The 21,567-nt window shown below is 43.9% G+C and overlaps 1 protein-coding gene and 1 pseudogene across 2 annotated transcripts; one reads left to right on the top strand and one right to left on the bottom strand.

The window, feature by feature from the left end:
* The window catches only part of LOC126523490 (uncharacterized), a 230,211-nt pseudogene that overhangs the window by 11,335 nt on the left and 197,309 nt on the right, over positions 1 to 21,567 (bottom strand).
* Positions 219 to 20,550, top strand: LOC126537770 (uncharacterized). Of its 2 annotated transcripts, none has more exons than XM_050184856.3 (4): positions 219 to 4,663; positions 5,060 to 5,120; positions 5,485 to 5,650; positions 15,264 to 18,337. In XM_050184856.3, exons 1-4 carry the CDS (start codon positions 4,295 to 4,297, stop codon positions 15,382 to 15,384), a joined length of 717 nt encoding a protein of 238 aa, XP_050040813.3. In that variant the 5' UTR covers positions 219 to 4,294; the 3' UTR covers positions 15,385 to 18,337. The 2 variants fall into 2 exon arrangements, with proteins under 2 accessions (XP_050040813.3, XP_072144050.1); XM_072287949.1 differs by lacking the exon at positions 219 to 4,663 and having other exon boundaries at positions 4,670 to 5,120; positions 15,264 to 17,711; positions 18,250 to 20,550.

Here is a 21,567-nt window from a genome sequence, read left to right as displayed (position 1 = left end):
GCGAGGCATATTGCAGTGCGTTTAGCGCTGCAACAGTCACAGTCAAACTTTGATAAAACACCATGTACAGACACGTATACTTACTCTCTGTAGTACTCGACGTCTCGATCGCGAAGCAGTGGCAAGAGATTGTTCGCCTGTCCCAACCTATCCCGCTCCTGCAAGGACGGGCGGACCCACCACCGTCGTCGCCGCCGCCGCGATCTTGGTTGCTCAGCCCGTCGCAGCTCTTGAAGCATAGCCGTCATTGAGTTGCAGAGGAGAATCGTGACAATTTCTTCTTCTTCCGACATTTCCTCGTCTTCTGAAAAGCTAGCCATTGTGCTGTGCTCAGTATCTCGCAGCTGTAAGCCCAGCAACGGCGCAATACAAGCAGACACAACAAAAGCCCGCGAACGAGAGGCACTCGCGTCAACTCTCGTCTCGTTCGCGAAGTCGCGAAACCGAAACAGAAACTGCCGCGAGATCTCGCTGTCGTCGCGGAAAAGCTAAAGCCCCTCAATTTTTCAAAAGTAGCGCCATTCTTAGATCTTTCCGCCACCCCGCTCACCCTGGCGCGTCCTCCTGTCGCCCCAGCCTCCTCCGCTCCCCCATTGGCCAATCTGTGTCACGTGGAAGCAGGCGCCGCGCTTTCGTATATTTTTCTTTCCAGCGCGGAGCAGGCGCCGCGCTTTTGTATATATTTTTCTTTCCAGCGCGCGCCGACCTCCATTGTTGGACCTGCGCGACGAAAGTACGGCAGGCGTACTGACGGAGTGCGTTAGCGTAATAGAATGTGTAGGGCCGACAACTTAATTGCGATGCCATGCTGCTGCACCTTCGGTTGCCGCAACAGACATAGCGAGGGCAAAAAGCTTTTTGCTTTGCCGTCCGGCGGGCGCAACGCAAAACGAAGTGTGGATTCACAGGATCGGGCGGGCTGACTTCGAGGAAGTGGCAAAGAACGCACGGCTTAGTGAAGTAAGGGCCACAACTACTCACAACCTCTTATTTCGAGCCTAATTCACGCCTTCCGCTTCGAAAAAGTGTGTGTTCATGCTCTGCGTGGTTTTTAGCGCGTTGTTTAACTTTTTTTTCGAATGTGCTCTCTTTGTTTCATGTAGTTTCGTCTTGCGGTGAAATGCACGCATCTGCAGCTGGCCTGTGACATAAAAGCGACCTTATTCACGGTGTGTTTGGAGCTCCACCAGAAGTTAGCACATTCTCGACGCTTTTGCAAGGCTCAATATGACTTACGATGCAGTCTTTTAGCTTCGAATGTACGCCCGCATGTATTGATTTGGTTTGTGGTGATTAACGTTTTTAACGTTCCGAAGCGACTAAAGCTAGGATGCAGGTCGTAGTGGATGGCTCCGGATAACTTTATCTAGCTCGCCTGGGGATGTTTAACGTGCACTTTGATCGTAGAGTCGTACGTGGGCCGGTAAATTCCTCGTTGGTGTTTCATAATACTCGCGCGGGCGCGCTAGCGCTGCTTTAGAAGTGGGCGCCTCGGCGCGATTGTATTTCTTCAATAAGCTTTATTTACTAGTTGTAACACCTTGTCATTATTTCATATTATTGACGGCGCCTCCAGGGCACCAAAGCGGCAACGGGAACACCAAAGCTAGAACCAAAGTTAAAACCGCACACAGCCATTCCGGCTGTGTGCGGTCAGCAATCTCTCACGCGCCGACCGAACAAAAGTATCCTGCAGGTACGTAAATGAACCTACGAAACCACGTACACATACTTTCACGCTGTCAACACCTGAAACTTTGGTAATTACGCGCGTGTTTGAGTACACCGCGTGCTTGCGTCGTGTTTCAGCAACACGAACTCTCAACGTCGCGCGCTTTACGCCTTAAATACGCCTTGAATAATGGTCCTTTTCTCTATTTCTTCCGCAATTCCAACACGAAATTCTAAAGGCGAGTTGCCGACTGACGAAGAAAGATCTCGATAGAAAAAACTGCTCCGCAGGGCTCCAACTAACTTTTCTCCGGATTTCCTCCCGTAGCGTGTTAGCCGTCGTCTGCTACGGCGGGCCCACCACCGGCGGCGCCACCGTCGAGGCCGCGCCGAGCGGAGGAGGAGGGAAATGAATGGCGCTACTTTGGGAGATTGAGGGGTTTTAGCTGCTAACGCCGCCGACAGGCGGGGCTACTTGGGCGTCGGAAGACAAGGCGCTCTCTCTTGGATTCGGGACAGCGAGCGGGACGGGCGTGCCGTGCCGCGCGTGCGCCGACCCATGCTTCTGCGAGACCGTCTCGCGTGGCCGCCTTGGAACGCGCCACCGTTGGCGTGACCGTACACGCGAATGACCAGGCGTTGGGATCCAGCATGGGGCGAACATATTCGCTTGTTTTCCGGTCGCGGTGAGTTGGACTTCTAGATTTGTCGCGCGCCCATCGGCATGTTTTGCGGATAGCAACTCGGCTAGCAGGCACTGATCTATGAAAGGTGCAATAAATGCCCTTGTGATTGTTTGCACTACTGTGTTGTCGTTCCTTTGTCCCAAGAGCACGGAGGAGAACCCCTTATCTCCCACAAGGCATAGTGTCATTCGACCTTTCTTTGTACATACAATATTTTGTCACGGTTTGCGAGTGGCTTTCTCTAGAGGATCTCAATAACCGTATAGGTGGCTTTCCTTTTAAGCACAGCGACCTCAATGACAGACCGTGTGAGGTTCCTGTAAAGAAATCACTTGGAGCCCATGCTATTCAGAACTGGAACATGGTTCGTTTTCTCCCCCTCTTCCTAGTCGGTTCCGTTCAGTCTACAGAGAATGAGGTCTGGAAGCAGGTTCTGTTGCTGTCAGAAATTGTTCTTTTAGTTACTGCGCCAGCAGTTACAAGTGCAATGGCTATGAGGCTCCAAGATATCATCGAAGATTACATGACAAGCAGAGCAGCTCTGTTCCCAAATATTCCATTGAGGCCAAAACACCATTACCTTCTTCACTATCCAATGCTTATTATGCAGTTTGGTCCCCTGATCAGATTGTGGACAATGCGATGCGAGAGCAAATACAGCTACTTCAAGAAATGTGCTAGAAACTGTCAAAATTTCAAGAATTTAACGCTGACTTTATCTCAGCGGCATCAGCTTTTCCAAGCTTACAAGAACACAGGAAGCAGTACTGACGTTCTCGACAACGCATCTACTTTCATGATCAGCCTTTGCAGTCCTGAAATTCAGAACGAAGTTCGGGAAGTTGTTTCTGATGAAGGGGAAATTTTCTCAACACAGCAACCAACTATTCCGGGTCTGTTGTATGAGTGCAAAATGCTAGTTGTAATGTCACGGCAGAACGGCGAACTAAAGTTTGGGGAAATACAGTTGATCCTGTCAAAAGATGCCCGGCATTTTTTTCTTGTAAAAACTGTTAGTACATCATATGAACCAGGAATGCAGTATTTTAACATCTTAAGTAATGACGGCCCAATCAAGTGCATTGAGCTCGACAGCTTACTTGACAACACACCATTAATCCAGTACAACCTTGCCCGCTGCAGTTATCCTGTTTTTGTTTTGAAGCATGGATTACTTGATGGAGTTTGAACTGTGTTTAATGGAGTTGGAACAACGAATTTCCAACTGGCTGCCAGCCCTGGACAAGGAGACTGTAGAGCTGACAGTCCAGAAGCTGCAGCAATGTGGTGTAGAGTCCCTGGAACATCTGAAGTATGTGGTTGAAGAGGACTTGCAATTTTTAAAGCCCATCAGAAGAAGGATTCTTCTTGAAAGGTTTCACTCAGCGGCTACGCCTAACCCACCAGTGTCACTTTCTCCAAACGACATTCAATCGCCTACAAGCACACAGGGTGCAAGCTTTTCTACATCTTGGGAGGTTTTCCCACCACAACTTATGAAGGCTTGCCAAGAAGGGAAGCGTCCAGTAAAGAGCGACTTGAATGAAATGGTACGACTTGTGAGTGACCATATTCTTGCCATAATTAGGAAGCCAGGTCGCAAGATCTTGAGGGCCATCGCAGCTGAAATTGTCAGCCATTACCCGAAGACATTCGAGGACACCCTAAATGGGGCAGTAATTGGCTCGGGTATTGAGACACTCTTGTGGAAACTTGAAAACTGTGTTAACAACAAACGAAGGCCAAGCTCTGAGCAGCCACATCAGTTCGAACCGGACGATGAACTGGACTTGCGTGTCAAACGAGTGAAGATTCAGAGAAACTCGTATGGGTGTGTGGCATGGCAACCAAAGCTTCCATCTGACGAGACCGCTGACTCACAGAATAAAAAAGACGACCTGCTGTCGCAGTTCAGGCTTGCGTTTCCAGATTAGGCCATGGTTGCACAGCTCATGTCGGAGACTTATGCATCACAACGTCAACTTATCAATGCATCCAAAAATATTCGAGACATTGAGCGAAGCTGGCCATTTCTGTTTCAGGCAAAGCACCTGACCAACCACGTAAACATCTTGCTAGGCTCAAATGTTGCACAGACTTTTGATGACCGACTAAAGACTGTTGGACGGCAAGTTTTTCGTTACGCACACAGCCAAGTCAAAAAAGAATGTGTGAAGTCTTGTCTCCAAGAAATAGAAGCTGCCAAAACTAACAGGAAGTCAATGGCAGTTGAATACGAAGCCATGCCACTACTACTGCTCGCAATCTTCGGAGAAGACAAAGAGCTGTTCTACAAGCTAACAGAGGTAAAAACTGACAAATGTAGTTTGCATTATTTCCTTTCAGTCGTCGCACGTTAATGCACAATGTGAAGTATCCCATTAATTTATTCCTCCCAATAACCAAGTCAGCACTGCCTTTTATAACAGTAGTGCAGTGATTGTTTTAAACCTACGTCTCTAACATATGTACTGAGATAACAGAAAAATCTGGAAGTTTTATGTCAACCTTGCCCATAAACAAAAATTTATCCTCAAAGCCAGCAGACTTGCTGCGGTGTGTTTTAGCGTGCGACGCAATGGTAACTCATATTAAGTGAAATGGCGTCTGTGTTGAGGACTTAAGGCAACATTTTTCTTTTATTACATCCCATTCACCGATCCTAACGCTAATGCACATGTGAATTGGATTTTTCATGTAAGGAGACGGCCAGCGACGATGACTTGGGGGATCTGCCAAGCTGTCCTTTCATCTGCGCGAAAGGTAATATACTGATGACTGACTAAAGGGGCAGTTCATAAAAAAAAAATTGCTGAAAAATGCACTAAATGGTGCTACCTTGTCCGAAATGCAAATCTTTATTATATTAGACAAATGTATGCATTTTATTAAAAGACACTTCCCGCTGATTGAAATGGTTAATGAGTATTGTTGGCTCGATGTGCCTATCATGTATAGGCCAATGCAATCTTCGTCGTTATCCCTTCCTCGTTTTTCACTTATCTTCCTAAACCTAATGGTGATGGACCCACCCCTCTGAATAGAGAGACTGTACGCGTAACTGAAAGACATAATGAAAACAGAAGGACAAAGCGAATAATAATTCTTCCTTCCAACTCTTTTCTAGGATGGACTTTTCTCACTGCTAATTCATACACAATCTGCGTGGACACCCATCCAGTACTTCATGCATCGAAGCCAGACGAGGCCTTCAAGCTGCTGTTCTTTGCCCATTTTGCTTTTAACATCCAGTACCAGAAGGAGACGAGCCTGTGCTTGGAATTCACACAGAGGTAAGAACTGAAGCCAATGTTCACTCACTTGTACACTTGTCTGACGTAACAGCACGCCCTGCGCAAATGCATACTGCAGTCTGCCAATCTTCCAAAACCTTATTTAGAAAAGCGGTTACTACGCTGCTAAACTGACAGTATGCGAAGAAAATGCACTTCAACTGAAAAGCTTTTTGAACAGTGTGCGTGTTCATCGAGAATATCATACTATCAATGAAGTTTGCTTATAGAGGTGAAAGTTGGCATTTCTTCAGTTTGGCATTGAACTAGCACTGGGACGCAGTAACGCTAAAGATATTTGGTAGTGTGCTGTAGTATAGGAGCAGCACCGAAGAAAATTTGCTTTAAGGTAGGGAGTTTTAGCAACATTGTAGTACAAGAAATTAATAATTGATCTACCATTGACTGACGTAATAACATGCCCTCATTATCCAGTCTCATTTTTGAAAATATGTGTCAAACAGCGAGACATCATAAAGAAACCTTTTGTCTCTATAGTTAACAGTACAGCAGCTAGGGATCACGCCTGTGTGCTGTCTATTAGTTCTGCTGGGAGGCTAATGCAAGAGCATACAGTCAAGGATGCATTCTAGTAAACGTGAAGGTCTGAGATCAGGTACTTTGTTGTTTTGTTATAATAAAGCGCAACACCAAAAACAAAGCAAGTGACAAGCACGCAACTGTATTATAAGCGCTAATTTTTTTTTACCTTTGCAGCCTTCTATTTTAAAAAGTGTGAGAAATGCGCCGATGCTTTCTATTGTGCTGGATTGTACTGCAAAGTGGACATTATGTACCTCATAAGGATGAATAATTAGACGATTAATCAGCTTAATTTAGGTAACAAACTTTACTATTTCTGCTTTAAAGGGAAGGTTGTATCGCAAAATTTATCTGTCAACATCGAAGGTTAGGCTTATTTTTAAATTTTGTTACTCGGCAATGTATTTCGAAGTATCGAAGGAAAGCTTGTTCAACTGGCTGGCCCACTTTACCTAACTATACAATGCCGTAACTGCTCATCGTATTCCCGCCGAAATCTAGTTAACTTATACATCATAAAAATACACTAACTGCGTCTGTACTTGCTGCATGCATTAGAAGTGCGAGAAGCGATTTTTCTATGAATATGCAATGGTGGAAAGCTGACTCAACGAGCTTTCATATGTGTATTTTTGTTGGTCGATGTCTCGAATGATACTGCCATTTAGGAATATTTAAAACAGGTCATTCAAAGTTGACGACCATCAATTGTGCAACATAACCTACCTTGCTTCTTTGATGAAAAATAGAAAAGTGAGTCAAAGTTAATTATGTAACTACAGATACATTTGAGGTACCTAATGGCTGCCTTGCTGTACAGTCCAGCTCAGAAGACCACACCGACGTAGCTAAGTATTTAAAACAAATATCTTCAAAAGTGACAAAAATCACCCTGTATATAAAATATCAATCGGACGGAAAAAATGTCTCTCACGCTCTTTTTCTGCCGCATCTCACACATACACACTTAAGGTAATGGAATCGGGGTACGGATTTCAGGCTGTTTTTTTATGGGAGAGGGGTGCGTTCTGACATGGCAAACCGTTGTAGCAAGGTAAGCGAAAGAGACCTAACGTCTTATTAAAGCACGTTTCTCCTTGTTTTATCCGTTCACGCCTCCTCATTCATAAGGCCACATGTACTGTAGTGGCTATGAGTTCCTAGGGCGCATAAGCTACGAACGAGTCCGACACTTTTATCATTACCCACTGGATCAAATCCTCACTTGTGGAGATGAAAATCGATCTCAAGTCATTTAATATGTGGTAGTAAAATGAGGTGATTACTGAGAAGCAAGGTACACTCTTAGCACGGTACCTTTTATGGTAACCTGTAATCACGAGTAACTTATAAAATAAAGGTTACATGCGAAATATGTTGATGTTTTAATTAAATGTTGTTACGTATATATATAACTATAGGTTACAAGAGTCAAAATTGACGGATTTAAAGGTTAATTCAGCGCAAAGTGCCTTGTAACCTTTAGATTTTAACCTCTAAAGAACACTGCAGCGCATCAGTGAGGAGACCTACATCATGGATTGGACGTTTGCTGATAAATGTATCCTAATGTGTTCGTGTTCTGCATTTATGATCTGGTTATTACAAACGTAGGACTTCGGCAGTTCTGGCTGCATTCGGTCTTAATTTCTGTCAGCCAAGCAGTTACATTTTTCACAATATAAAAACAAAAAAGAAATCTTGCAGGATCGCACTTGCATGTTCATCTGCGCGCTGTTCTTTGACGACCCTCCATACTTGGCGCACAGCCTTATTTGAAATATCAGCAACGAAGACTGTGTCATCGAATGATGTGGCGTGCACTGCCTGCCGAAACCCAGCGGTCGAACGTGACGGAAGCCCCCTGCTCTAGCACGCATTCTAGCCACCATGAGACAGGCATGGAACATCGGTATTTCAACGCGAGAAACAAAAGCGGCCGAGTTTCTTTACGAAAATTAATATTTTTTAACAAATTTCATGTACGAGGCGAGAAAGAACAGTAGAAGAAAAGCACACGAACGCGTTGGGTCTTTCAGTAAAAGGTTGTTGAAAACATTGGATGGTTCTATCACATATCAATATAATTCAACTTGTCTACTCAAATGTCCCTGTGCAGAACCTTTCAGTTGTCTACATACATTTTCTGCCTTTAACCGGGTTCGTTTCATTCCCTGCACTGCCTTGATGCTGTCAACCAAAAATTTCCCATGCTTCAACCATAAGCGCTCAAGATGAGGTTAATAGTTAGTGTGCAAGAAGCGCGTGCCTAAGAAAACCATGCCTACACGCGGTACCAGCTAGGCAGCGTGCGTACATAAGTATAAACGCGTGGCGAGGGAGCTGGGGATGCGGTACGCGCTAGGCGACCGGCGTAACTGCTTTGAAATAGACAACAACCTACATGTCGGCGAACCATTCTGCATTGCACTTAGAATGTTTTTTAATAAAACTTTTAGCAACTGATTCCACTGCCAGCTTTCTTTTGGCATGTTAAGCTATGCCGAAGATTGGCACTACAACGACAGCAAATTTAAGTTACAGCAGACACGAAACGCGCCAAACGTTCAGTGAAATCAACACTCACATAAAAGCGAGCGCCGTCCGCACCGTTGTCTTTTTAGGAGACATAGACAGATGAAAAGAGCGTTAAATGTGTGAAGCAGCCAACTTAGAAATGAAATCTTTACCACTGTCCAAACACGAAATGCTTCCACCATCACACCGATAACATCACTGGCACCTCTGACATTTATTTCTGTAATTCATTGCTTGTTCTCATTTTTTTTTTCATTTTTGCTTGTGCCTCTAAGTGCCTCTTTCTAACATGGCGGAAGCGAGCAGGCATCAGTCACACTGGAGTGCGGCCATCCACGGTGCTATCATCTCTCCTCCTCGGTCCAATCGAGATAACTCGAGTTGCATGCTGGGAAGACTTTAAGCGGGAGCGGGAGGCTCAGAGCCGGTGGGAGTAGTTAGCGCGCTGTCGTCCTGTCGTTGTTGTAGTTGTCGTTCTGAGACGGCCATTATATTTGACTTGTTTGGATACCATCCGATCACCATTGTCTGCTGCCACCACTTGCAGCCTGCAGTAGTTATTACCGCTTCTACTGGGAACTTGCGCCTTCCGCTGCACCCTCATGCCTTTGTGCAGCAGAGACCTTTTCGGTGTGTTGCGCGGTCGCTGCAACGAGCCGGGTTGTGAGTACAAGCGATACACTATTCTGCGCCTGTCGGAAAGTGACAACCTGGTGAGGTGTGAATATTGTGACCACGTCCCAAATGCACACGGAAAAATATGTGATCTCGGTAAGCAGAACTTTTGCTTTTAATTATTTTTAGGTGGATAGTACGTGAATTCTTTATAGTTCGCAATTCAACATTTGACACAGTGCATGCTCTCGCTGCGCGTAAGTGTTTCTGAAAAAAGTTATTGTTGATATATTTGGTTCTTTATGCTCTTCGATTTACTTTCAGCTAAATTCGATGTTGTCATTTTGTGCAAATATTGGACTAGACCTTTCTAAAATATTGAGCTTGTCGGCGGGATGAGTTGTGTCAGAGCAACTAAATGACCTCAACAATACGTTTCTTGTACTGGCACCGTGCTTTGGGCTGATGTAGTTGACAGAAATCGTTCAGTATTGTACAACTCGCCTCGCGCACCCTCCGTTAGCCATGCTGTGGTGGTGCGTGACTGCCCGCGCCCTGGCCTGGAGGTAATCTCCGGTGTGTGCAGAGGTCGGGCAAGCCGAGGCGGCTCGTGGTTGCATTTCCGCTTTCTTTCGGTGCGCGTAGTGCTGCAGGTCGCGTAATCTCAAAAGTTCGGAGACGCGTTGAAGGGAGCAACAAAACAAACGTTCGCTCCCCTCTGCGTTCTTCAAGCCAACTTGATAGCGATTGTTCGCGGTCGTCAAATGAGATATGTTCATTTATGCCTGTGCTCGCGTGACACCATGGTTATTAGTAAGCTAATGATTACTGTTACGGCAGGTAAAACTACGTACCTTAGTTTGAGTAGTGGTCTAATGCATTGCTATCGCTATTAGTGCTTCGCTTATTGGGTGAAAATGCGTGTTTTTTCAATTTTCTTTTAGTCAAACGGGCCAATAATTTAACATGGGAATTGGTGGTTAGGATTGACTAACTGCGAAGAATACACAATTCTCTTTTTACCGCAACGTCACCCCTTCTCTTACATCTTGCATTCAAATTTCGCACAATGATGTATAATTATATACAGCGTTGTTCCGGAGAATACATGTTGTATAGCTTTCGCACAAATTTTGCTTATGTACGCGTTTTTTTTTTTCACCTAGAGCTCTGCAATGCGCTCTGCATTACTTTGTGAACATTAATGATGTTCTTTCGTTGCGTCTATAATTTCAGAAACGAAAAATGCAGCCGAGGCAAAGGCGCAATGCAATGTGCCAGGGACCGTATTCGAGTCCTCAGTGTCAGATGAAACCGTGGAAGCTTGCACATCTAGTCTCTTCTCGATGCAATATGGTTAGTATGATGTGGAATGTTAGCCAAAGCATTTTTCATTGCCTAGTGTATCAAATATTTTAAAGCGAAGCTTTCTTTGCCACTTCCCTCGACTTTTCCACTGCTGCTGCTGTCGCTGACCTGCACGCGGCGTCAGGGAGTGGTTGAATACGTAATGTATATAATGTACGCAATGTGCGAGAAATTACATTGTACGTGTACATAGTAGGGACGCAGGGGTGGCGTCTGTGAGCCCTTTCCAGCAAGAACTTATGAAAAGCCTCCAGGAGCGTTCCTATTATCCTTTGAGATTTCAGTTGTACATAGTTCAGCAAACAAACGAAAATTAGTATTATACTGATTACTTTTAGTAAAATAACATTTCATTGCTTTTTCCTGCATGCTTATTATAATGAGAGCTAAAGGTGAGCCAGTTCTAATTTTTCTTGATGTAGAATGGTTGGGCTCTTTGGGGTTGAGTTGTGCTCTGCAGTACTGCACGTTTTTGATAAATTTTACTTCGTCAGTTCGCATTATACTGTGCATATTTAATGTTTGATAGGCGAATGTTGATAGGCTCTAACTGTCTTTGTAGGCTCCACTGCCCAGTGGTGATATCCAGATTGCAGCTCCGCACGTCTATACATGCAGCGAGCATACGTGCGTTTATGCTGGCAGCAGGCAAGAAATAATCTGGGTCTCGAACGGCAGCCTGGAGCTAGCTGTAATTTATTGTATTTTAACCTACTACATCAAGAACCTCGATTATCCATATGCATTTGCACCATTCCTGGCGCTGATGCAGAAACTTGTGCTTCCCAGCAATGTTGTGCCTAGAGGGCTCACAAATGACAGATTGAAGTGTTTGTTTGCCCTTCTGAAGAAAAAGAATGTGGTTTGACTCAAAGTCTAGTTAACAATTTTCACCTTGCATTAATGTTCACTTGTTGCCAGGAGGTAGTGAACAGATGCATCATTTTGTGCACTACATTTGCATGCCTTTTTTATAACTGTTTTATTGAAAATTACTGAGCTAATACATCTATTCATGCAAGTGTCACTTAGTATTGTGCACAAGTATTTTATTTAGCAGCTCAAAATTCTTAAATTCGTGCAATGTGAATTATGGCGGCCTTGCTTTGTCACTGAGTTATTCTAACTGCTAGCTTCTAGATCATAGAGTAATTGTGCAGTACTATGCATAGTAGTGTCCAAATGACCTTTTTCAATATTGATTTTAAATAGGTAGTGCATTCAAGAAGTTTGAATCCCATCCTTGACATTGTTAGCTAGACAGTAAAATGTGTCTTGTAGTAATTTTAATTTAAAAAAAATTTCATGTGTGTATTGTCACAAGGATCTAAACTGAGAGTTCGCTATGCTGTAAGCATCACCACTTCCAGCCTTTTGTCATTTGTCCCTACAAGCCAGCACTTTGCACATCTCCTGGTTAAGCTTTGTCTGATGTTTGTAAGAGCAACAAGTTGTGTTTTGATGCCAGTGGTGGCCAATGCTAACACTAAGGAAACGTTATTCAGGTATAGATGGGCTGCATGCATGCATGGCCTTGTGGTCCCGTCTTCTTTTTTAGGTTCACCTATAGCCAATATTTTGTATATTTTTTGCATTGGCTACATTGCATTGGAAGCGTCTTTATTGACCTGCTCTAATGCTGCACAGGATGTGTAAAGCTTTTTTTATGTAGTGTCCAATGTGGATCTGAACACAAGTGTCCAGTTTTTGTACCTGCAATCTCATGTACTAATCTTTGCCTTGTTTTCTTGCTTCCTGACAGCAGTACAAGTTTTTACATGGACAGTTAACACGAATTTATTCACGACATGCATGGCAAAAACACGGTGATATGATTTTAAAAATTCCTGTGATATGATGCAAGTGATAGTATTCTTTTGAATTTTCAGATCTAGTCATGTGCCTGCAAGACCTGCTGTATTTGTGGTGTATTCTATGTTGTATTTTCAAATAAAGATGTTGCATTCTGAAGTTAACCTTATACAGCCTGTGGAACTGTCAATTTATACTCAAATTATTTATACAAGCTAACGGTGCCTCCTCCTCAGGCGTTCAAATTGTGTTTTGAACTGTATTTTTGGGAACATTACCCTTACATATTTGCTCAAAATGTGTCGCACGGGGAGTTTCATTTCGTCAGAAATCCCAAGGGATACTAGTATACTAGTATCATAGTAGCCCTTTGTTGGCTGAAATACAACGATTTAAGTGATTTAAATGAAATTAAACTTGATACCACATTCAGTTGAGCGTTTCTTTTTTTTTCAGAGAATATCATGTGGGCCCCGCTCTTTACATGGCCCGACGAGCCGGGTGCGGCCAAGCAACGGGGAGGCGCCACCTTGGGTTTTGTTCCAGAAAGGCCAAATCTCCGCATGGTACACCGAGCCGGCTGCCGCCAAACAACAGCGGTGCGTCATTTCCTTCTTTTGCGGTTCTCTCTGCTTGCGCCTCTTCTTTCTTGCGCGCTTCTTTTCGCGGTCAGATTAAGCAGCCGACAACCATGCCCGGAGAAACGTGAGCCCTCGTGGAGGACGCCACTCGGCCAGTCTTTTTTGGACACTGTCTTTACACGTCGTTGCGCTTCGAAATAGTTCACCTGTCCACCTCGTGTGGTTTCCACAGGAAAGGGTGTCCCTGTGTCTCTCTCAGCCTAAGCAAAAAAAAAAAAAAAAAGAAACTGCGTTTTGCTGGCAACTTACGCAAGTCGTAGCATCTCTTCGACTGCAATGATAGCTAGTCAAAAATTCTCTAGCTATCAAAAAGCACAACAAGGAGGAGCGCGGGAGTACAGATCTCTACTTACGAATGGCATAGCAAGTGACAGACGCATACTGTTTTGGGGTATAATTGTGTAGCTGTTTAGCAATAAATGAAGCATTTTTTTTGCTTTGCTTATGAACAACGGCAAGTGTTCAGGCCCTTTACCCGTGCTGTTGCTGTTTTTCTCCTGCGCACGCATTTACGTTTACTGTGTGGATTGTACCATGGGTATCATTCAGCATGCAAAAATTAAAAAGGAAAATCAGCCAGCTGAAATTCATTTTTTTTTCATTTTCGCATGCTAAATGATACCTTAGGAACAATCCACCGAGTAAACAAACGCATGTGCAGGAGGATAAAAACCGCAACAGCTTGAGCCACAGGTCTGGACACTTGTAGTTGGCAAAGCGAAAATATGCCTCATTTATTGATTCGCAGCTACAGAACTGTAGCCCAAAAGAATATGAGTCTGTCACTTACAATATACTATTCGAAAGTAAAGAAATTTCTCTGGCTCCCGCGCTCACCTTTGTTGTACTTTTTGGGGTAGTAGGCTGCATTCTTTCTTAATATTTTTTAGGTCAAACAAGAGATGTTACGGTATGCGTAAGGTCTAGGTTGCCTGCAAAACGCAATTTTTTTTTTTTTTTTTACTTAGGTTGAGAGAGACACAGGGACATCCTTTGTCCCGAAAACCGCACGAGGTGGACACGTGAACTATTTCGAAGCGCAAGCGTATGTAAAGGCAGCGTCCGGAAAGGACTGGCCGAGGGGCTTCCTCCGCGAAGGCTCACATTTCTCCGCGCACTGTTGTAGTCTGCTTAATCCGGCCGCGGAAAGAAGCGAGCAAGAAAGAAGAGGCGCAAGCAGAAAGAAGCGCGAAAGAAGGAAGAGACGCACCTCTGTTGCTAGGAGACAACTGCCTGGGCGGAGCATGCGCAGAGCAAGGGGCTTTTATGAAACATGCCGCAGAAAGAAGCCCGAAAGAAAGAGCCGCGTCCCCGTTGCTAGGCGACACCGGCTCTATATACGGAGCATGCGCAGCACGGTGTCCATCTGGGACCTCCTGCAAGCCGCTTTGTGTAAACATTTTAATCGTTCAACCGGTATATTGTAAAAGTAACCTTTATATTTAGGCAAATGCACTCAATACTGTATGCCTATACTAGAGGTTAAAGTGTTGTAACATCTAGTTGAGGTGCACGCTTTCTTACCTTTAATAGAAGTTAAATTTGTAAAGGTTGATGTGTAACTTATAAGATAAAGGTGCACAAATCTGTGAGAATATACCCCTTTAATAAACGTTACCCTGCTAAGAGTGTACTTAAATGACTTCACTAGCATCCTAGATACTTCTGTTTCCAATGGTACCTGTATGACCGGAAACTCCAACACATGCCTCGTAAACAATGACATTGTAGAAGCATCGTATGCTCTTTCCGCCTAGCAGTGCCTGTGAGTCATGCTGATGCGCGGTTGTTGATAAAACGAATCTTGCTGCTTTATCGCTATGAGGAGCTTGACAAGAAGGTTTGAGCAGCAAAGTGACGCCTCACAAGGCTAGAGTTTTATTTCTGGGTGGGAACAGGTAAGATATTAGTGCTTTTCTTACTTAGCTTTTACCCCTCAGAACGTAGCGGATCATATATGAGACCTGATTTTTTTAACACATCCGCCCTTGTCAGAATGGTTGTGCAAGTGTAGAACGAATATATTTTTGTCTTTCAACTATAAAAATTGTTTTTGTGCATGATCGTTAGTGATAGCTCGTGGCTCTTTGTTTCAGGGCTATTGCAGGTATTAATCCTGCAAGAGGAACAAAGGTGCAAAAGAATGGCGGGAAGCAGCACTGCCTGTCACCAAGAGTGGCTGCACTCGTAACGGCTTTGAAAGACTATGACTTTTAGATTTTTAGTTTCTGTTGCTTGTGTTGTATAACATTTTATTATGTTGGGCTCAGAAATAGTTTTCGAGCTATAGAAGACTGCTGATGTGACTTTCGTTTTAATAAAGTGTTCATTCATATTGTAACGATGTTAGTAAAACAAGGATATTTATTAAAGGCGAACTTGTGCCCACAAGTAAAAGTCACTGCGGTCGTGCAGGAATCCGCGGCAGTCGCGTTCTCCAACTGGGCTCGAACCGTCTTCCTCTTCTTCTCGCGTGACACCTCGTGCGCGTGCCGCATGCGAGCCGGGTCCAACTGGCTGCCCGTGCCACGAAGATCGCTTCCTGTTGTTGCTGAACAACACCACTGTACGGCGTGCACAGTGCCCAATGCAAAGGGCGCGCAACTTGAATGTCACCAAGTTTGTCGTGGCAATACCAAGCTGCTTGGCTTTTGGTTCTCAGGCAATGCTATACTGATGAAAATCAGTGTGTTGTGCAAACGTTTCATATTTAGATATTCTTAAATTACTACAGGCAACTTCCCTCGAGCAACGAATAATGAATTACACTTTCATTGGTATAAACGATGCAAAGATCGTATTTGTAATTTAATGAGCCCTTGTGCTTGCACAGAAACCGTATTTTGTGCAGGCAAAAAAATTGGAATAAAAGAAAAACAAACAGGAAACAGAACTTTGCAGGAATTTCAAATATATTTTCTGCAAACCAAAAAGAAAATTGTGTGTAAATTAACAGGGCAGCCAAAAACAGACAACTCAATTTGCATTCACAGATTTTCTGTACATGATAGAAAAGAAACATTGTAAAATAACAGAATAACTGAAAACAGAAAAGTGAATTTCACAGATTTTCTGTACATGACAGAAAAGAAACACTAAAATAACACAATCACTGAAAACAGAAAAGTGAATTTCACAGACATTTTACAAGCTTTCAGTAAATAATGAGAAAGAAAAACCTGAAAACCACAGACTTGCTTCGAAACAGAAAATGAAATTTCACAGAAATTTTACAGGGATTTTCGGTAAATGATAAAAAACTAACATTGTAAAAAAACGGAAAACAGAACTGTACACTTTTTCTGGCAGGACAGGTGCCAGAAAATGTCTGTTTTTTTTTTTCAAAAGAATTTTTCACAGTGATAGCCCAGATTTCTGCCTTGTTCAGCCGCACGCCCGCCCGATTATCGTTCGCGCGTGTCGCCATTCTGAGAGCGGATAAAGAGGCGTGCGAACTTGCGATATGCCACCGTATCGGAAGTACCGCACCGTCCACAAGTTCGGGAAAAAGCGCAGGAAATGCGTTAAAAGGCTTGAGGACTCCTTCGTTTCGCCGACGATAACATTGGGCGACGGCGCACTATCGGAATACGAACACTGTAAAACATTTCCGTCATTATGCGGAGAGTTGCATGTAAAAATACGGAAAGTACGTCATATTTCAAAAGTATGGCAAAAGCTGCCGTTAATTTACGGAACGTGCTCTCCGTTTTAAGCTTTAAGGACATTTCACTGTAATCATATAACGGCTATACACTGTTTTGCACGAAACAGACAGAATTCCGTATTTTTGTTATGCGAACATCCGTATTAATGTGAGAAAATTGAAGCTGTCTGAATGAGCGCTCGTACTCTGAAAGTTTCAGCTAACAATATTTTATTGAACACGCAAACTGTACGCATAATGAAGATACGTACAAAATGTGAGAGCTAGCCTTCTACCAAAAGCTGCAATAACAGATCGTATAAATATATATACGCATCTTCTATGCCGGTCGCAGTTTGCCGCGCATACGGGCCTGGTAACGCTGATCATATGCGCAAATATATGTGTGATCTTGCAATGTTCTGAAATTAAGCGCTTTGTAGTTAATAATACAGCATATATATTTAAGTGGACGAAGAGCCGTGGGCATATGTGCATACGTAAACAAACTTGCGGCACTCAGGTGCTGGTGCACTGGGAATGACATTGGTGCTCTACGCCAAAAATTGTGCGCACTATAAATCAGTAACGAAACGCAGGGAGTGGTATAACAGGGGTGGAAGTGGTGCGCCATTTGCGCCATCCTGCTCCAAACTGCTTTCCCTGCGCCATCCTGCTCTAAAACACAATTTTGCGCCATAACTCCGCCGCGCCGGCCACTTCGATGTTTTACCGTCAAATTTAGCGAAGCCTATGGGTTATTATTCCTCTCACGGTGGGCTAGCCGATCTGATCCAATCCGATCCGATCCGATACTTCGTGCGAAGCTGTTTGGTGTTGTGTTTGTAAGCTGCTGCCGTTGGATGCTGGTCGCCTGCAAGCCTGGACATGAGCAAAAGTAAGTGTATTGAAGCTACCGAATCTAGAAAATGCTACATTATAGCAGTTATGTAACTTAAATGCTCAGCCTTGAGGGCAGCGCAGACAGGATTGTCTAAAAGCGAAGCTGGGTGGTCATGCTGCAGTGGACGAAAATGTGGCGCCATTGTTTGATTTTTCGTGATATATGGTATGCAGTAGGAAACAAGCTAGTGCCACTTGTATTTGTTGGTCCTCGCTTGTCATCAGGTCAGGTTGTCGAGCATACTAAATTCTCGATTATTTGACCCCCGTTTTCTCATATAATTCGAAATAGCAGCGCAAATGGATCCGACATAGAAAATGGAATGTTGAGAATACGCCCCTGGGCAGTATTTAGCTGTCTCGTGTGCAGTCTAAACTTTCGAGAAAAAAAAAAGCCGCTGCAAAGTATTCTACAAACACATTTTAGACATAAATATTTATTCATGATCCTAGTATAGTTGTGGAACTCAAGTGCCTGAAAATTCTTTCGTAGACCACAGTTCCAGGAGCAACTTTTTTTTACTCTTTTTCAGAACGATGCACCAAATTCAACGCAGACGTCCTGACCAAAAAGGATGGCAATGGGGACCTCATATCCCTCTGGTGTCGGCCAAGTGCAAAAGACAGTGATGGCTTTTGTGTGCTTTGTAATGTTACAGTGCACTGCGCGCAACATGGAAGCTCAGCAATAATGCGCCATGCAACGTCTCTTAAGCACATCGAAAATGCAAAAAAACATCGGAACAAAGACGGGGTCCTAACCAAGAGCACTATCCTCCAAAGCACCCTAGATTTCACGAAGAATGCAGTGTCACTGTCCCTGCAAGGAAATGTTACAAGAGCTGAAACAGTTTTTGCTCTTTCTGTGGTATCCAACTCACTCCCATACACTTTGGGAGATGTGGCAACAGCAACATACCCCAATATGTTCCCTGATTCACAGATCGCAAAAGCCTTCCAATGTGGCCGCAAGAAAGTATCTTACATCATATCTGATGGCTTAGGACCATACTTTAAAGCCAAAGTGCTTGAAGAACTTGCAAAGCCTGAGGTATTCTATACCGTAATGATCGACGAGACCCCAGTGCCCGAGATGAAGGTGCAGCAGCTGGATGTGCTCATCCGGTATTTCTCTGTTAATGCACAAGATGTCGTTGTAGAGCACCTTCAGTCATTTCACATGGGGCATGCCACTGCAGATGAGCTCTTCTCCTGTGTTGAAGATGCACTTAACGAACTTCCAAAAAATAACATGCTCTGCTTCTTCTCTGATGGGCCAAATGTTATGAAGAGCTTGAAGGGTAAAATAAAAGCAGAACTTAGCCCCAACATGATTGACATTGGGGAGTGCAGTCTTCATAAGATGCATAACGCATTTGCCACTGGTCTCAACACTTTCTGCTTTGAGATTGAATGTATTGTCACTGATATCCATCAGTACTTCAGATATGCCACAAGACATGCGGACATCAAGGATCTCCAACAGAAACTTGGATTGCCACAGCTGGAGTTCCTGCGGCAAGTAAGCAGCAGGTGGCTGACACTATTACCAAGTATACAGCGTGTGCTTAAGCTGTATGATGCTTTGAAGTCTTTCTTTTCCAAGGCTGCAGAACCAAGAAAATCCTCATCTATAAGGCACAATCGCCTCGCATCTGCATTTTCTGACAACACGCTCCGAGCACGACTCCTTTTTGTTCAGAATGCAGCCCAGCTCTTTGACAAGTTTCAAACCTTGTTTCAGAGCAAAGAGCCTCTTCTTCATTTATTTTATGATGAAATAGTTGCTGTGGTCAAACAGCTGATGGGCAGATTTTTGCGGCAGGAGTCGTTTGTAGATGTAACTGGTTTCCATTTGAAGAATGTTCAAGTTGAATCGCAAGCTAACTGGAAAGTGAAACCTGAGCTTGGCTTAGATACTGAGAAAGAAATGGAGCTTTGGACACCAACTCAGAAAAAGGCTTTCTATGTCAAGACCAGAGCTTTCTATATATCCTGCACAAAGTACCTCGTGTCAAGGTTACCTTTGGACAACAAAGTGCTGTTCCACAGTAGATTTTTGAAGCCTGGTGTAGTAGGAGACCACTACACAACGTCACTGCGCTACATCGCGAATGCCCTGCCACAAGTCATGCCACCCAGCGAAGTATCATCTCTAACTGATGAGTGGTTGCGCCTTTGCTGCGAAATTTCTGACTGGGATGTTTCAACAAATGTTGTTGAACACTGGGTTAATGTGTTTGCACTAAAAATGCCCACTGGCGAACCCAAATACCCAAGACTGGGAAGGCTCGTAAGGGCTGTTCTTTCCTTGCCGCATGGCAACGCAGACTGCGAGAGAGGATTCAGCGAAAACAAGCAGGCGCTTCACCATCGAGCCTCTTTGTCAATAACAAGTGTGTCAAGCCTTCGTCAAACGAAAGCATACTTGAAGCGTTATGGGGGTGACGTCACAAAGGTGCCAATCACTAGAGATCTCCTGAAGTGTGTTGGAAAGTCGTACAGTGGTTATCGCAAACGCGTTGAAATGGAAGAAGAATCAAAATCACGCAAACGGAAATGTGATGAGCCACTGACAGAAAGCAGCGAAGAAAAAAAGCTGAAAGAGGAAAAGGCCACCCTGCAGTGCCGTCTATCCACCCTGAAGGCATTACTTACCAGTGCCGAGGAACTCATCAGCACAGGAGTAAAATCGAAGGACATGGACAAAGTGGAAACTGGAAACGTTTTGCTCGTTGATGTGAATTCCAAATTGCCGGCGGTGCTTGAGCGCATTAGAATGATAGATTCCACGCTGGAATCTAACAAGTAATTCTAACAAGCAAATTGAATGCTGAATAAATAGATTTTCTTTGCGTTTTTTTGTATGTCAGTGTGAAGTTGCAATTATTACAAGTACTTTGCTCTAGAAACATGCTCCAAAACACAATTTTTGTGCTCCAAAACATAACTTTCGTGCTCCAAAGCTGCTCCGGAATGGCATTATTACTGCTCCATGAGCTGCTCCAAAATGCTCAAGCCCGCTTCCACCCCTGTATAATGAACGTAACTGCGTTTACATTTAGCAACAAATCGTCTCGAAGGGAACTGGCGGCCCATAGATCCAAGTACAACGGTCGGATGAAATTTGCGAATACGGGAAGCAATTAGCCCAAGTGTGAAAGGACTTTGCTGAACTGCAATGTAGTTGGTTTAACTCATTCCCATAATATTTACAAAATATCTCGTCTCTGTCAATAACTGCCCATTCATTGAGACAAATCGATTACGCATAATCTTCATTGTCCATGTGTTAATTCTTGCGGTAAGATGTAATCGCAAACATTTGGCGCTTCATCGTGAAAAAAGACCGGTAAGCGCGTTGGTTCTTGTACGATAGAATAAAGAACGCGAACATGCACCCACATGTGTGCAAACTACTGGAAGGCGACTGAAGATGAAGGACCTAGTACTGTGCTTGTACTGTGTGTACTGTCAAAAAGAAGAAAAAAAGAAGACGGAAGGAAAGAATGCCCAGTGCCGATATTTACGATTCAAGCTTTATTTCTTTTTGACCCAGAATGCAACACCATTAGTTTCACGTGCTTTACCCATGGGTAAATGTTATGACACAACTCATTATTTACCTGTTCATTACATGCACCAACCAGCCCAAATTATCACTATACTAGAGCTTATGGACGCATCGCAGTGCACTGCTTTGCACTTCATTGCAGCACAGGGGTTATCTATCCCCAGTAGCGAAGGGTTTTGTTGACCTCCCTGCCTTCCTGCTTCTTGCATTCTCTCTCCCTTTGTATAAAACGCACTAACTTGTGGGAGAGAAAGCGTTCTCCTCTTTTAGAATTCAA

The sequence above is a fragment of the Dermacentor andersoni genome, chromosome 4 (genome assembly GCF_023375885.2).
Source record: "Dermacentor andersoni chromosome 4, qqDerAnde1_hic_scaffold, whole genome shotgun sequence".
NCBI classification, from domain to species: Eukaryota; Metazoa; Arthropoda; class Arachnida; order Ixodida; family Ixodidae; genus Dermacentor; species Dermacentor andersoni.
This window is presented reverse-complemented; position numbering and strand designations above follow the sequence as displayed.